Source organism: Haemorhous mexicanus, chromosome 1, assembly GCF_027477595.1.
Source record: "Haemorhous mexicanus isolate bHaeMex1 chromosome 1, bHaeMex1.pri, whole genome shotgun sequence".
NCBI lineage: Eukaryota > Metazoa > Chordata > Aves > Passeriformes > Fringillidae > Haemorhous > Haemorhous mexicanus.
Genome location: NC_082341.1, coordinates 72,496,915 through 72,514,252, shown reverse-complemented (window position 1 = coordinate 72,514,252; position 17,338 = coordinate 72,496,915). Strand labels below are relative to the sequence as shown.

General features: G+C 41.9%; 1 protein-coding gene across 1 annotated transcript; it reads left to right on the top strand.

Moving 5' to 3' along the window:
• The first annotated feature begins 1,220 nt into the window (after nt 1-1,220).
• On the top strand, nt 1,221-16,416 carry SERPINB5 (serpin family B member 5). The gene is made up of 7 exons (XM_059853931.1): nt 1,221-1,380; nt 6,752-6,926; nt 9,478-9,615; nt 10,613-10,730; nt 11,992-12,134; nt 13,523-13,690; nt 14,920-16,416. Exons 2-7 carry the CDS (start codon nt 6,753-6,755, stop codon nt 15,310-15,312), a joined length of 1,134 nt encoding a protein of 377 aa, XP_059709914.1. The 5' UTR covers nt 1,221-1,380; nt 6,752; the 3' UTR covers nt 15,313-16,416.
• The last annotated feature ends 922 nt before the right edge of the window (nt 16,417-17,338 follow it).

Genomic DNA, 17,338 nt, shown 5'->3' with positions numbered 1-17,338 from the left:
TCATTTGGGTAATGAGAGCTTAGGAGCTTCTTGGAAGGAAACATGGGTAGGACCCAACCAGGATGCTGTGGTGTGGCCTGATTTATGCTCAAAGCAGCACAGAAACATGTCGTTCCAGAAGGAGATACCATCTCCCCAATTCCCACTGTCACCAAGGGAGTACCATGCTGGTAAAAATGCATCCTTTGGTGTCCTACCCCTTTCATTTGGGCAGCTGGGCACACCAGCACTTCAAACCTGAAAGTAGATTCAATTATCTTGCTTGTGCTTTTTGTAGTCTAAAAATATGCAGGGCCACCTGGGGTTACTGAGGTGTGAACTCGAGCTGTGCCTGTGCTGTGGGGCCATTTCCTCATGGGGACTGAGGGGCAGCCACCGCCTCCCGGGGGCACTTGCTGCTGTTGTCCACTGCAGACAGCTTGGCTGCTCAGCCAGGGAATTGTGTGGAGCGGGGGCAGAGCTTGGTAAGGGCAGCACATGTCATTGAAATGATAGAAAATAGACCTGGTGGGATGCACCAGCACCTCTCCCTGTCCCTTTCTTTTCCCACCCTGTCATGTTCATTGGTACTAATGTGGGCTGTATTTACATGAACCCAGTGGTGCCCATTCTGGAAGTGAAGGGGTGGGATTTTCTGTTCTCCTACCACCTCTGGGGACAGCTGGCAGCAGGAAAGGCTGCTCCCCTGCAGAGGACCTGGCTGCTTTTGGGAGGGACCTTTGCTTTGCTGCAACAAGATGTTTTCCTTTGAGCATTAACTCCAGTTTGACCTTGGGCTTTTTAGGCAGCCAAACACACACATATGCCTTGTGGGCAGAGTTAAGATACTGTCTTAATGCATATATTGATGCAAAGTGCCCAGCCACACACTTCTACGTGTTTTGGTTTTCTTCTGGGTCTCTTTTTCACGATTACAATTTTTCTGCAAATAGTGGCAATCCCAATTGGAGTTTCTTGGAGTGCTGGTTTTGTTGAGAGGGTCTTTAAATTGCTCATCAACTCCTGCATTTGCTGCTTCGTTCATTCTTGTCCGCTGCCTTTTGTACTGTGCCCGCTGAAGGCAACACACAGGGCTGCTCTTTCCTGCCAGAGCTTGTTGTTTTCTTCAGTGGCTGGGCAGGCAAAGACAGCTCTGGTGTGAATCATTCTGCTCCTCCAATGCAGGAGTTGCCACGAAGAATGATTAAGGGAGGGGAAAAAAAAGCGAGAGTGAGAGGGAGTGTGTGTGTTTGCACAAATTGAGGCTGGGAAAGTGGGAGTGGTGTCAATGAGTAGGCAAGCAAGAGAGTCTTCTGCTCAGCAAGGTTTCAGCACGGGCAGCTGGTTCTTCGTGCTGTGCTCACTTCATTGATTCGTTTACCAGGATTATAGCCTTGCAAAGTAAGTACAGCTTTTTTCTTTCTCTGATACTTTAATTTATGCTGAGCTAATAGTTAACAAATCTTGGCTGTGAAACATAATTGCGTGGAGGGAGTGGGATTAGGAAATTTGTGCCAAAAATGTACATGTGGAATCAAAGAAGCTTTTTTGCCTTGCCAAACAACACTGTTTTGGTTTAATTTCAAAACTGCTGCAATTGCCATGCTAGGTTTCTTTCTTTTTGGAAAAACTCATTGGAAGCAGTGAATAGGATCTGGCAGGTGAGACGGCAAGGGCATTAGGAATTATTAAAATATGGTGGTTTATTGCAAAAGGCTATTCCCATATTAGAAAAAGCAGGTTGTGTATGATGCCATGAAAATCTTCCATATGCCAAAGTAGGATTTAGAAAGTAGGATTTAGGTTGGTTTGTAAGACCCTGCTGGAAAGGAATATTCCTCTCATTTTCTGAAGAGGTGTGTATGCTCTGCTCCGTTTGCTCCGAGTTATTAACCAAGTGACTAATCTGCGCTTGTTTGAAGTGAAGGACAGGAGCTTAGGCCTAGTAATTACACATTTATTTTCAGTGTGACCATTTAGTTTGAACAGTTCATTGGCTATTGAAGTACAACCAAGCGTGTTGCAGTGGCTTGTTTCTCTTTCTTTCCTGGAGTGACTTTCCCTGCTCTGTTGCTGACAGTGCTTTTTCCTCAACCATGAGATGCTCTGGTCCCACATCAGTCTGATGTCTTGCACTCCTGGGTGTCTTTTCAGACAAAATTTTGTCCTTGGTTTTTATCCGGGTAATTTGCCAGGTGAAGAGTTGTCATTTCTTTAGAAGAAGAAAAGGCTTGGATAAATCTTTTATTTCCTTTGTATCGTGTATGCTGAGTAAGAGCTGAAGTAGGGTCACGTTAAACTCTTGATCTAGTTTCAATATTAATGCCTCACTTGTGAAATTTGCATCCTCTTGGAATTTTGTTTGGACTGGAGAGACTACAGCACAGGCACTCACAGCTCCTGAGATATAAACCAAATATATCCCCCAGGACTGGGTGGCCAGCATTGTCTATGCTTTACCTGCCACAGGTGTCTTCTCCTGGAAAGACTGCTTAACCAAGAGAAGAATAAAATAAATACTTGGTTCTGCTTTATTGGATTATTCCTGCCATACAACTGACTTGACTTGTCAGACATTTGCACACAGATGTTGCTTTCTTGTGATTCTATTTTTGAATATAAGTTATATTTAGATTTTTCCTTAGTAAGGAGATAATAAAAAAAAGCCTCCTTGTTTTTTTTTTTTATTTTTTTTTTTGGGGGGGGGGTGGTGTTTCTTGTAGTTGTTGAATCCAAGAGTGACTAAGCAAAAATGGTATCTTCTATCAAGAAACAAGTTTAAGTCAGGTTTTTCTGAACTGGTTCTGTAGCCTTTCAGCTTCCTTCTGTATCTGAAAATGTTTCTTTCACGCTGTGACAGTCACAGTTTTAAATAAAGTTGGGTGGATTGCAAGCTCCAAGTGCTTAGAAGATGCCCCAGTGCTGCAGGCCTTTCTGGAAATGCTGATAGTCCGCTTTCCTGGGAAAAGGAGGCACCCAATAGGAATCCATGCAGCAGGCCTTTTTAAAATTTCATTTTCAGTTTTTTGACTCCTCCCTGTTTGAGGGTTCCCTGTGGTTCCTGGCTCAGGAGCTATGTCTGATTTCTGAGACTGCTAATGGGCAGCTAATGGGCTTTCCTCTCACTGGGAGCCTCAGCCCTTCTCACCTTGCTGGAACTGGCTTTACTGGACTTGCAAGGCTTGGGGTGCTCAAGGCTTTAAAGAGATTTAAGATTTTTTAATATTTAATTCTGTAAATTCTTTTCAGTATTATGAAGGTCATACTCTCCTAAACATAATATAATAAATATAATATAATAGTCATTAATAAATGGAGAATAAAAAACAGACTGACCAGTTGAAAAAGATGTTGGGATAGAGATTATTCTTTGCTATCCAGCCAATAATTCAAGGTCAAGGGTGCAACTGAGGTTTTTTTTCCCAACAAAATGCCCTGAATGGTCCTTATTTCAATAGTAGCGTTGAAAGGAAGAAATTAGAATGGAGAGCGTTGCCACTTCCAGAAACAATTTCACTCTCCTCCAAAGAAGCTTTGGGAGTATCAGCAGTTACTGGATGAGCAAAGGTACATAAAAGGTTCACCAGGAAATACCTCCTGTTTTTCTCACTGAAAAATAACATTGAAACTTAATAAAAAATGATCCAGCATGAATAGTATGAGAGTTACTCATGAGGCCAGAGGAGTTTCTAAGCCATGGTACAGCTTTTAACTGGCATAAGGAAGGAGAATTTAATTCAATTATGTAAAATTTCCTATTTTATTTTCTTACTCTGTATGTCTTGCAACCCAAGGAAGTGAAACACAGGTAGTGCATCTACATCTCAAAGTCAACATTAAGCCAGAAAGGAACAAGGGATACCTTTAATTTGGTGTGATTTCATATTGATTTTTACCCTGTAAGAAAGATCCAGAGGCCTGAATAGAATAATATAATGCCAGCTAATACTAAATACTATACTCCATTAAAATTAAATTAAACTCCAGATTAAATGTTTTTCAGGTGTACTGCATGACTCATGAGATTTTTTGTATTATTTGTCTTTTTGAGGGTGGTAGATATTTACTGAATGACGCATCTTGTTCCCTGGGTAATTTTCCACCAGTTCCTCCATAAGAAATCCCTGTGAAGTTAGTACTTGCCCCAAATCTTCAATTTTGGGGGGTGGAGTGGGGTGGGGCAGAGAGAGAGAGAGATTGAGGAGCAGACACAGTATAGGAGTGCATTGTCTGTTCCTGTGAGAATGGTTGAGCTAATGGCAAAGATAAGGTAGGTATCCTATGCAGGGGATTTTATTTAAGACATGCACAGGCACAAAAGAGCACATTTGTGATGAGCAATTGCAAGGAGGCATTTAAAGGAATGATTTTATGTTTGCTTCTTTGCCCCGTTGTTCCGAGTCACTCCCTCATCAGCATTCTTAGTCCTTCAGACTTGTTCTGTCTTTTGCCACTGTCCTGCCTAAAGCTCTCCTCCCTTAAGGGGTGTGCTGAGCCCATGGTTGCTGGCAAGATGGACTTTCCTGGTAATTAGTTGCTTTTATGGCTGAGAAATAATTGTCTACATAAGCGAGGTGGATGGTTGCAGTGCTTGGCTGGCACTTGGTCCTCTCTTTACACCCGTAAGATCTCTGGGGTGTTTCCTGAGCCTTGTTGTGACATCAGCTCGATGCCTGCTGATGCTGTGAAATGGAATCTCCCATGGAAAATCCCTCTTTACCAAGCAGCTGCCAGAGACTGCCAGAGTATTGGAAGAGAGACAAGTCCAGCCAGACCCATTCTGAATTCCAAGTCTGACAAAACCTTGGGATGTTGCAAAGCACACTCCTCTGTATTTTCATGTCAGGATAAGTTTCTCCAGTGAAATAAGTTCAATGTTTGTGTCTTCAAGACAGATTCTTTTTCTTGGTGTTTTTTTTTTTCCCTTCCCCCAATGGGAGGGGATTTGTTAGCAAACAGTTTGTTGCTAATACCAACAGACAGAACATTTTGCAAGAGTGCAGGGCTGGTTAGGTGTGCTTTTCAAACTCTGGTTTAAAAAGCCTTGGTTTAATGCCACTATATTTTTTTTAAACTTGATTAAATGCAGTGCATTTCACTAACCCTTTGTGCTGCATGTTTTAGTCCAAAACAAACTAGTTGTCAAGTAAAACAATTGCCCTGCCTAACAGATCCAAGAACATGTATAAATTAATTAAAATAAAAATAAAGACATTTATTTTGTAAAAGGCCTTCTGTAGTCAAACAGGTCTTACGAGTAAATCAAAGTTCTTTCTCTACTGTGTTGCAGGCAAATTACGTGCCCATTCTGTTACTCCCACAAAAAATAGTTATAGAAATTTATAACTACCACAAATTATTTGGAAGTCATTACTACTGTCAAGTACCACAGCTGCTCTAGAGTCTCTGTACAATGGTATCAGATGTTCAGCTACATTTGGGCAGCATAACACATGCAAAAATTGCCATTTTCTTTCTGTCTCTGTCAATAGCTTTGATGGAGCTGTTTAGCATCAGTTTTAACAGTTTTCTCTTTTTTTTTAGGGATACATGGTATTGGGGGCATGGTACTGTCAAATTCACTATGCCAAAGGGGTCATCTTCTGTGTGACTGCTGGTCTAAAGCCAGACGTGTGCTATTGACTGAAATCCTGGGGTTCTCCCTGCTTAGCTTGAATCTACACAAATGTGCTTATATAAAAGTGCAACTTTGGATATGTGAAAGCAGCCTGGAAGATGGGAATAGTCTCTGGCTTTCCCAGAGCATGGACAGCAGCAACTGTGCCTTGCCTTTCCCGACTGCGCAGGTCATGTAACAGCCCTGTGGCAACTGCAGTTACTGAGAGTGGCTAGGAAAACCTTTAAGTTAAAACAGTAATGGGTGGGCACACAGCAGTATTTTTTAGAAGGCCTCCTTTAAATTTCTAAAATAATCTCAATGTACAGGACCAGACAGCTTTCTGGAGACTTCTGGCAAGGCCAGGGATAATCACCCCCTAGAGGAGGGACATGTACCAAAGCTCTAATGGACAATTAGCCATGAAGCAAGATAGAGAAGTTATGAGACCATTAAAGACTTGTCTGAGAGCCAGGAAATCCCAGGGCAGAGGTGAATTACCTTCTGAGTTGGCACATTTTAAGAGTATCAATTAAAAACAGATTAAATTAATATGTGATCCAGTGTGACTCAGTGTGTGTGGGTCACCCTGACCCACACAGATTTTTTCAAGTGCTTCTGATAATACTGGCTCTACATAACATGTGGCATTGCCCGCTGTCACTTGAAGATGATGGCTATTACTGAACCTCTCCTCTCCTCTCCTCTCCTCTCCTCTCCTCTCCTCTCCTCTCCTCTCCTCTCCTCTCCTCTCCTCTCCTCTCCTCTCCTCTCCTCTCCTCTCCTCTCCTCTCCTCTCCTCTCCTCTCCTCTCCTCTCCTCTCCTCTCCTCTCCTCTCCTCTCCTCTCCTCTCCTCTCCTCTCCTCTCCTCTCCTCTCCTCTCCTCTCCTCTCCTCTCCTCTCCTCTCCTCTCCTCTCCTCTCCTCTCCTCTCCTCTCCTCTCCTCTCCTCTCCTCTCCTCTCCTCTCCTCTCCTCTCCTCTCCTCTCCTCTCCTCTCCTCTCCTCTCCTCTCTTTTTCATCCTGAAAGTTCAAGACACCCAGTCCAGATCCAGATCCTGGTGCCAGCCTCTTTCAGTGCTCTGACCCAGCCCCACCACAGCAGGAATTAGAATTAGAGCCTGAGTCATCTCTCCTTTCTCTTTTCCATTTCAGGATGACAATGGACGCTCTGCAACTAGCAAACACTGCCTTTGCAGTTGATATGTTCAAAAAGCTATGTGAGAAGGACAAAACAGCCAACATTATTTTTTCCCCACTGTGTACCTCAACGTCTCTGGCTCTGGCATACAAAGCTACGAAAGGTGATACTGCAGAGCAGATGAAACAGGTAAGCTGTCAGCAACCTGTTCGGGGGCTGCAAAAAAAAAATTATATGGCTGTTTTAGGGGTCTTATTAACTCTTGTTAACGTTCTCCTGGATGTCTGGTTGCCTTGTAAGACAGATTTCAAATCATCCATCCAAATTTCTTGAATAGTTCCACATTCCATGGCCCTGCACAACAAAAGGGTGAAACTCTGTCTTAGATCACTGCATGGATCTCTGTCCAGATCACTGCATTTTCTAGATTGCTGTTTTTTCATTATTCAAAAATGCCTTAGCTTTATAGAATTGAAAATAATTTTGCCATCGCTGTCAGCAGCAAGTATGTGCAGCAGCCCTGTCACTGACTTTCCCCCTTTCTCCCACAATACTGGAAAGAGGAGATGGATAGAGTAGAAGGAGCACAGTTTCGTCCATGTTTCTCCTTTCAAGCAGCTCATGATGTTCAAGGGGTTTCCAGCATCATGATCCAGCATGGCAGTCATGATTCAATCAGTTTGTGGAGCTCACCCTGTGGTGCAGGGAGCCAGCCCTCCAGCCTTGTCTGCTGCCTCTGTGTAAGCAGAGATTGAGCTGGATCCTTTTAATCCCAGTGAGGGTCCCCACAGTTTCTGCAGTTACTTAAAGGTGCTTGAAATGCAAATTAAGTATACATTTGTATGCTGATTATCACCTGGCTCTGAAAGACTCTCTATATATTTGAATGTATTTTCCCTCCTTTGGAAATTTCTCCATGTGGTTTCTCATTCACTGAAAGTACCCCTGAGCACAGCCTTCTGTGCCCCTACTTATGCCACAGATTACAGGGAGTCTTGTGCTGTTCACAGAGCTGCACAGCAACGTGTCCATGAAAGTCATAGAATCATAGAAAGATTTCTGTGGGAAGGGACCTCAAATCTCCTTGCCACAGGCAGGAACATCTTCCACTAGACCAGGTTGCTCCAGACCCTACCCAACCTGGCATTGTGGACTTTCAGGGCTGGATCTTGTAAGCTCTGCACATTTTTCCAAAGAGTATAAAAAAAAAAAAGAATTAAAATTTAAATTTGAATAGTACCCTGAAGCTCCCTTACCATTTCAAAATTCAAGCGTTGTCTTTCTGGTGGGAAAGTTAAAAACATTACCCTGCCCTTATTTTGCTTTCACTTGTGTCTGCAACTTGCTTTGAACCATTCCCTAATAACAAGTTAACCTGCACCTCCTCAAGTGGAGCTCTGTTACACAAGCACACTTGTGTTTCATATTTCTCTAGTGGTATTTAAAAAGTGCTGACTACAGATGCTAAGGAGAGCTTGGTATGCTTTTAAATGTAACATCTCCTATTTTCCATGTCTATTCTAGCATCTGCTTTCCCCTGAGTTTGTGCTTGGGTTTTAAATACTAGATACAAAAGGAGCCAGATTGGCAGCTGTACTCTGGGACATCAGTCAACAAACTTGTGCCAAAAATTCTTCGAGGTAGAGAAGCTGCAGTAGCTTTCTCCTCCAACCTAGTTCCCAGGCACAGAAGCTTTCTGTACTTAACATGCAAAGAAATAAAACTGTTGGAGGAAAAGGAAATAAGTTGAGAAAGTTGTTTCTAAGGGCATGGAGTTGGTGTTGGCCATGACAGCTGTGCTGCTGCTGTAATGAGAGTTTATCTCCTTCGACTCCCACTGAGCAAGGAAAGGGGAGGTTATGGAAGGGTGACTAAGGCAGAGCAGCAATTTTGTCTGTGAAGATGTGATGTGTTCTGAGAGAAAGAGCAGTAGTCATGTATAAAAGGAAAAGAAGGTCACAAGTGCCTGCTGTGCTTCATAAGGCAATTTGAGGCAGGTGAGGAGGGTGGACAGACTTCCTTTAATGAAACAGCCACCATCAAAGAGCCAGTAATAAGCAGGCTCTTAAGGTTGAATTCATATTTATGGGGTTATTTTCAAACAAAGGCATCATTATCCCAGTATTTCCTAGAACTGGACTTGTCGTTCCCAGGAGTTGGGAGGTGGCCATGTGTGGGTCAGCAGCCCTACCCATGCTTATACTCTGTCTACAAAACCAAACACAGTTATCTTTATCTGATCAGTTTTTGCTGAAATGTCGTGTGATGTCATGTGTTAGTCACAGCAGTCAGAAAACTTGATGATCTGTCAAGCATTTTTAAAGGTATAGCCCAGCTCTAGAAAGGAGATTATCTGGGACTCTCACGTATCTGTCTTAAAAGTTTCAGGATTTTGGGGGGGAATGTAAGTTTGACAAAAACATTATGACTCCATTCTATGGAGTTTCAGTTGACTAAGTCACATCAGCAGCATGAGCAGCTCTATTGGTTTCTTTGGATTGCTCATAGGAAAGAAATGCATTTGGTGAAAGTTCTGTTAGGATCAGGTTTTTAGATTTATGTGAGCATGGCAAATACATAAATGATTTTTGAGTAACAACAGTGAGATGCCCTGTCATTAGCTTAAGAACAAAAAGCAACAGCTCTGGTCACAAACTAACATTTTTTGCTTAGCTGTTAGGAATGTTTGGACAATAATAATAAAAAAGATGCTTAGTGTTTTGTCATTTTCATTTAACAGGTGCTCCATTTACAAGATGTTAAAGATGTTTCTTTTGGCTTTCAAACAATAACTTCAGATGTTTCCAAACTCAGCTCTTTCTTTGCACTGAAAATGGTTAAACGGCTCTTTGTAGACAAGTCTCTCAATCCTACCACAGTAAGTACTGCAGGAAAACCCTGGTGTTATGAATTACTTGGCCATCATGTGGATGGATTATGGTGTCAGACTGCAATGTTATTTAAAATTAATTCTTGTACTTTTGGTTGTTGGTTGACAGGACTCAAATGATAAACACCAAAATATTGTCTGCTGCCATAAAGGTTTGTAGGAGGATAGATGAGTCTGCTGCTTGACCCCAAGCTGTGCAACTCTTACAACACTTTTAATTCTTTCATTAATATGCTTTAGGTCAGTAGCAAGTTTGGTTTTGAATGCAACATAACTTCTATGCCACATCAAAGTCTTTGCATTGCAAGTATGAGTGAAAATGAGTATAAAAAAAATTGGTGGTGCAAGTGTATGTCCAGTGCACACACCCAAGTAATTACTGGATAAGCTTCTGTTCTCTTAATCTGCCTGAGAAGACAGAATCCTGACTATTGAAGCAACACAAGCAAAGAGGGTGGTGTTTGGCCTTTTAACTTATGAACTCTGCAAACAACTGAGAAGAATGCTGTGTGTGTTCGGTTTTTCCCCCCAAAGTTTTCTCTGAGTAGAGTCCCAAGCAAGGACAACATCAGCCTAAGAGAGGTATTTCAGAAAACTCAACATGCTGCAGTGATGCTGTGATCAGATCACTGCTGCTCAGCCTCTGCTACAGCAAGGCCAGCACCCAGAGCAATAAATATCTTCCCTGGTGAGGACAGACGTGATGGGAGCAGACTGTGGCTCCTATCTCAATCTTGCTCAGGCCTGGACTGAGGGTTGTTCTAAACTGTAAACTCTGGCAACATGGTCACTCCTGCAATATCAAAGTTACTTTAGTGCTGATGTAGCACCACTGGTCTGAAGACGACCTTGGGAGTGATGCACTGGATGCAGCTGTACCATCCTTGTTGTCTCCTGCAGTTATTTGATAACTTTCCTCAAACAATAATGAACTCCTCAACTATCCAATGGCACTTAAGAATGACTGGTTTCTTATGTCTTTCAGGACTTTGTCAACTCCACAAAGAGACCTTTTCCATCTGAACTGGAATTAGTGGAGTTCAAAGAAAAGACCGAGGAAACCCGAGAAAAGATCAACAAATCCCTTTCAGAGCTGACTGATGGTGGGTACAGCTTAACCTTGGGAATGCTCTTTGCCTCTTTGGAGAAAGATCTTTATCCATGTGACACTTCTTTAGGAGTAAATACATAGTGAAAGAAGACTAGGCCTACTATTTGGATTCATGAGGATTAGCAGCACTGCCTTCACTGCTGCAGCACTTCTGAAGGTGGAAATGTGAGCTTGACCTTGCATTAGCCTTGGGGAAAGCTGCTCACATTTGACTGCAGCAGGGTGGGCTGGGAGAATGACAGGTCCTGGCTGTGGAGCATCACAACATGTAAAGCCAAAACACCGAACCCTCTAATTCCTTGAAAGCCTTCATTGCAATGGGAAGTACTTGTTGGACTCTGAGTTTCAGGCTGTTAATTAATATCTCAGCTGCTTTTGCCAGCAAGGCACAATGCCACAAGCAGATGTGGGTCTCTCATTTGCCACCTTGTGGAAGCCCTGGCAGAGTGGCCCTGGGGTTGGTTGCCACCTGTTGCCCTCATGTGGTGCAAATATGGAAAGCCAACAAATTCTCCGGTGGTAACTCAATGTATTGCTTCCATGCAAGCTCACAAACTTTCCTCTGTCACCATCTTATCTGTGAAGATGGAAACACCACACACGAGTCTGCTCCTTCCCAGGCTGGCGCAGGTGCACACAGGGAAGCACCTGGCTTCCAACACAGGACTTGCCTTCCCAGTGCTCTGAATTTGGGGTCATTTATGGCAGTGCTTGAACCAGTTTAAAACAGAGAGAGTGGGTCATGACATTTACATCTTCTTTTGAAGTCTATAGTGGTATTTTGGATATTAACTGTAATCAAAGCAGCACTTTTTTTTTGTTGTCCTGGTTATTTTATTCTTGTATATCAGTCTAGAAAAGAGTAGCTGCTAATTTGAAACTTCCCTTCAAGTTTTGCTCTCCAAATGACAAAGTGTTTTTTCACTTAAACCTGTTGAATTTCACTGAAAATTCAGTACCTTCTTTAAGGTACTGAACAAAAGCAGGAGATGTAGTTTTTATTACATGCAATATGAACCAACAAAAACTGTCATTTAGAAGATCTGCCTTGATCCCAAACCCCACATCAAAAATTAGGCTGCCATTTTAAGTAAGTGCTCCTTTTTGTAATTTTGCATCAGAAAGAAAATCTTTTATCTGTGAGATGCAGGACACAAATGAGTTTAGTTCAGTGAAATGTTACCATGTTCACTTAAAGCAATTGATACACTGCTAATGTACTGTACTAACAACCATCTTAAATCTGTTCACAGGAAAAATGGAGAATGTTTTGAATGAGGATAGTGTAAGTGACCAGACTCAGATCCTTCTAGTTAATGCAGCTTATTTTGTCACAAACTGGATGAAGAAGTTCCCAGAGGCAGAGATCAAAGAATGTCCTTTTAAAGTCAACAAGGTATGTTCCAAAAAAAAAAAAAAAGGTACTGTTTTCTCTCATGAAAATGCAAACTTTGAGCTAAGGAAATCCCAATAAGAGGAAATGAGAAATACGTATTGCTGTGGCATTCTTAGACTCTGTCTAATCTTACCCAGTGTTTAAGGGTCCCAGACTGTCCTGGGAGTATGTTAAGACAACATGAGCTGAGTACAAGTGGTCAGAAGCAGCTGTTGTCCGCAAGGAGATGCAAATTCTCATGGGTAGCTTTTTCCAAGAGAATGGAAGGTTGCAGGTCCCAGAGGCTGCATCCAAAAACCAGCAGAGGTGAAGCACATTGCATTTCTTGAGCTGGTGAAATGTGTACAGTTGTGTCACCTCTTTGACTACATCCCTTAGGTACCTGGCCCTGTGTTTTCCTCTTCAGAGATGTCATCTCATCAGTCTCTCTCTTTCCAGTGCTGCTCAGGACTGCAGCACCCTGCATGTCAGTCCTGCTGAGCCATGAGGTCTGTGTGGGAGCAGCACCTGTAGCAGGTGCATTCAGGAGTCTGTGACCACTGATGAATATTGTAATCAGAAAACTTACAGCCAAGATATAAAACTGCACATTTGTGAGATCAAGAGATTATATTTCAAATATACATAGGCATACATATAGAGATGCATGAGCAAAGTTGGAGTTTCAGGTTCTCTGAAAATATTCATAAATTACCTCATCAGCCAATAGTTCCAGCTAAAAAAGTTTTTAGAATTACACAATAAACACTAAAATTTTTAAGTGAAACATCTCAAGATTTTTTCCCCTAAAGTAACATTTTGCTACTGAATTTGAATTTTGAATGCTTTCATGTGGACAGAACAGATTTAAAGTCTTCCCTATGAAATAAAGCGTTTTGTTCTGTTTCATTTCATTCAAAAGCAAAGACTTAGAGATTTAGGTAAGGCTGAAATTTCTTCTGATCCTATTTCAACTCCTGAACCAAAATATCAATTATTGGAATGAACAGCTTCACCTTCACTGTTGAGCTGTGCTCATTGCTTGACACTTGGTAGCATTACAATGCCCTGTAGACAGTGTAGGTGGTAGTACTCAGTGAAAAGGCATGAAGAGCCACCAATATTAGATAAATTGCTCTTTTAAGGCACATCCCCCATATGTTGCTATTGTATTAAGTAGAATTCTGTTCCACTTTTCTTTGAAAAGCTGCCGACTGTAAAAAACCAGCTCTTGCTGCTGCTTTCATTACATGTGAAAGCCAACAAATTCCCTGGTGGTAACTCAATGTGTCCCTTCCACACAAGATTACAAACTTTCCTCTGTCACCATCTTATCTGTGACTTATTCAAAGATGAATCTTATCTGTGAATTAAAAGGAATGATAGATGGTTTTCTTTTTGTTCCTCAGACTGAAACTAAGCCAGTGCAGATGATGAATCTGGAAGCTACTTTTTGCCTGGGCTATGTAAAAGATTTAAATGTTGCCATCCTTGAGCTCCCATGCCTTAACAAACATATAAGCATGCTCATTCTCCTGCCCAAAGAGATTGAAGACGAGACCACTGGCTTGGAGAAGGTGAGAGAAAAAAACAGAATTGCTATGATGCTTCCCTTGGAAACAGCCCATAAAATGCCATATGTTTATATAAGGTTTTTGTTATTTAGAAGCAATGCATAAGGAAACACAAACTTTCCTGTGAATTCATCATCTCATTCTGCTTCTCTGTTCCTCCTCTCATATTTGTGGCATCATCGTTTTCACTGTGTCCAGTGGGAGGTTGTACACGAGGCTTTGCTCTAGATAGGGAATGCACAGAAAACAGTGTCAAGTGCAGAAGGTGCCCTTATTTCTGCTATCCTTATTTTTTTTTCAACTGATATGTGTCCATGATTTATTTCACTAAGGTCTTACACTTCTCCAAGTTTTAATTTTGAGGAGAAGTGCCTGTAAATGGGCCATTTTTTATTGCCAGTTGCACATAAATGTGAAAATCAATAAGGCATTTTTTCAAGATCAACAATTTCTTATGTAATTACTCTATGAAAATTTTATAACATATTTTCACCCCTATTCAAAGTTTATTAAGGACTAAGTAATTAATAATATTAATTAATAGTAAAATTATTTAAGGATTAAAAGACTGATGATCACTTAAGTCTCCTTTGTAATTTGCTTTAACTGGCCACAAATTTCAAAGGCAGGAAGAATCTGTCTTTGCAGCTGTAAGATGCTTTTATATGTTGGAGTAAATTACAGAACACGCCTATCATAAAATGCAAGTGAGGCCTTTTGTGATACCAATTTGTTGTGGCCCCACATTCTGCCTCCTCCCTTTCCAGTTAAAAAAAAAAAAATTGCTTGCACAGCTGCATCTTTGATTGAGATCAGGCTCTAGGTTTGGATTTTGTGTCCCAAATACCAGCAATTTCATTACTCTTTAGAGTCAGGAAAAAAGACTTTGGATCTCTGCCAGTTGGCCAGGTGTAACCTGGGTAGGGACTGTCTTCCTCAGGTTCCTTCATATGGCTGTCGAGGTGATTGCTTATCAAAAGCTTGCCAGAGCATGCACATGCAGAAGAGTTGCTCCAGAGGCCTGTCCTATGGATTAAATCATACTTGAATCAATATAACTGGGAGTGTTTTAAGCCTGAATGCTATGGCTGTGAATTCAAAAACAAAAATTGCCTTTGGACTTTATTTTTTGGAGGTTTGGTAGGAGTGAGAAGTTCAGGAATGGTCTTTTTTTTCTCCTTTCACTTTCCTCAGACTGCTGACTAATTTCCTTTGTTTGTTTATGTTTTCAGCTGGAAAAGGCACTGACCCCTGAGACATTATTACAGTGGACAAATCCCAGCATGATGGCCAACACCAAAGTGAATGTATTTCTTCCAAAGTTTAGTGTGGAAGGTGACTATGACCTGAAGCCACTTCTGGAAGGCCTGGGAATGACAAACATCTTCAACGAAAGCGCATCAGATTTCTCTGAGATGTGTGAGACAAAAGGTGTGGCTGTGTCAAAGATCATCCATAAAGTCTCCTTGGAAGTCAATGAACAAGGTGGCGACTCCCGAGAGGTACCTGGCTATCGGATTCTGCAACACAAAGATGAATTTAAAGCTGACCATCCATTTATCTTTTTGTTTAGACACAACAAAACTCGCAACGTGCTTCTTTCAGGCCGATTCTGTTCTCCTTAAGCGGGCCGTGTTCATTACAAAAAAAGCACAATTGCATTTGTGGTGGTGCACACTCCTGTAAAGCTTTTCTTCCCAACTATCACCTTTGAAAGGAAATCTAAGAGGTTCATATATTGGCTGAGTAATACAATGTACTCTACATATGCAGCAGAAGTAGTTTCTCTCCTTTTGTTTCCTCCCCTTTAGCGGAATAATTTCCACTGTGAAGAACCCACCATATTTTATTGAGGAGTATCCCAGCTTCAACAACAAGACCAATTTTTTCCTCGGTGACACTTTTTTCCCCAAATGAAGTGAGAGCCTGATTTAAGGTAGCTCAGGAGCTGGAAAGGGCTCTAGGAGGAAGAGCTGCATTCCTGCTCCCTAGTGAAACCTCTCTCTCTCCGTGACTCACACTCTCTGGATTCCTAATGCCTAAAAGGGGAAATGTGGACATGTGGTCTGATCTCCCTCGGTACCTGGCCACACTCTGGTGGTCCAGGGTGCCCTTCCAGACCCTGCCAGCACCCAGTGAAGAAGTGGACAAGTTCTGCAGCACAGCTACAACAGTTCAGGCTGGCATCAGGATTTGCATCTGTGAAAAAGCAGCCACACCAAGGCCTAAGGACACCAGAAGCAAAAAATCATGGGGACAGTATGTGTCCTCAGAAGACTCTTCAGAATGAAGCTCCCAGGCTGGGGAGGTTGAACTCTGCTGTGTGGCCTTTTTTGACTCATTCCCTTTAGACATGGAAGATGGGACAAGAGGAATCTTGTTGTATATATCCTAAGGAAAAGAACATTATGCAAATCAAGGGTAGAACACACTTGGATTAATACTGGAAGTGTCACACTTCTCATGCACAGATTATCTGCCATTTCTAGCTCTGGTTTCAGCATTAAGGAAACTCCTTACAGTTACTCAATGTCTAAGGCATGAGAAAGAAATAAGGACTTCAACTTGACTGAAATTAACATTGTAATTACTAGTCTTCAAATTCCACAAGAGATTATAATAATCAGACTTCATTTCTATCTAAAGACTGCCTGCTGCATATGTTCAGTACTCGTTTGCCTAAATACTGTTCAGAATAAAGCACTATAAAACCTGTGTCAAATGTACAATACCTCGAGTGTCAGTCTGTGTGCTCACTGACAGTGTCAGTGTTCACGCCTGACTTCCAATAAATTACAGGAATAGGAATAAGCAGATTCACTTAGGCCACTAAGTCAAAATAACATAAAAAGCTGAATGTCTGGATTGCCCTTCTGAGCCACATGATGATAGTTCCCAGTCAGGACCATGTTACTAGGTGGTAAGGATATATGCAGAATTCAATTATGTATCCTCAAAAGATTTAAGCATTCTGCTTGAGGAATCCTCTTGGTGCCTCAGGTCTGAAAGAAGCTGGAAAGAGATCTCTAAATGAGAACACGCAACAACCCCTAATATGCATACTTTCAACATCAGAGCACTGCTTATTGTAAATTGAGAGAGAGGAGCTCTGTCTTGAACTTAGCAGCCCATGAGAAGCCTTTAGTCACAATAATCCAGTAGTTTTCTCAGGGGACCTTTAATGGTTTCTAAGGCATTTTAGTGCCAGAAGGTTAACTGGGGTCTTTGGCCCATATCTTTGAGGGTACTGAGGAGACTAACTTGGATCAAGAACAATGGGAGGTGAGACCCTGGCGATCTCTGGGGGTCTTTGCTGATGTGCATCAGATGTTTTGACACAAGGATAGTGGTCAGAAAAATGAAAAATACAACAATTTACATGAGCACATCCTGTCTGAGAAGGACTTAGCTGTAAAGATCTTTACTGGCTCAATTTCAGTGGTACCTGAAAGACTGGTAATGATTGATACACCCCATCATTGTCTGATCTGCTCTGGAGGCTGGGATTAGGTGTATCCAGGGCTGTTGTCACTGTGGTTTCTACTGGTTCTCCTGTAGGAGGTGGAACAGGACATTTTGCATGGGGTTGGTGACTAAGCAGCTGCACAGGCAGTCCATGCATAGAGAAGAGGGACTGTACAGTTTGTGCTT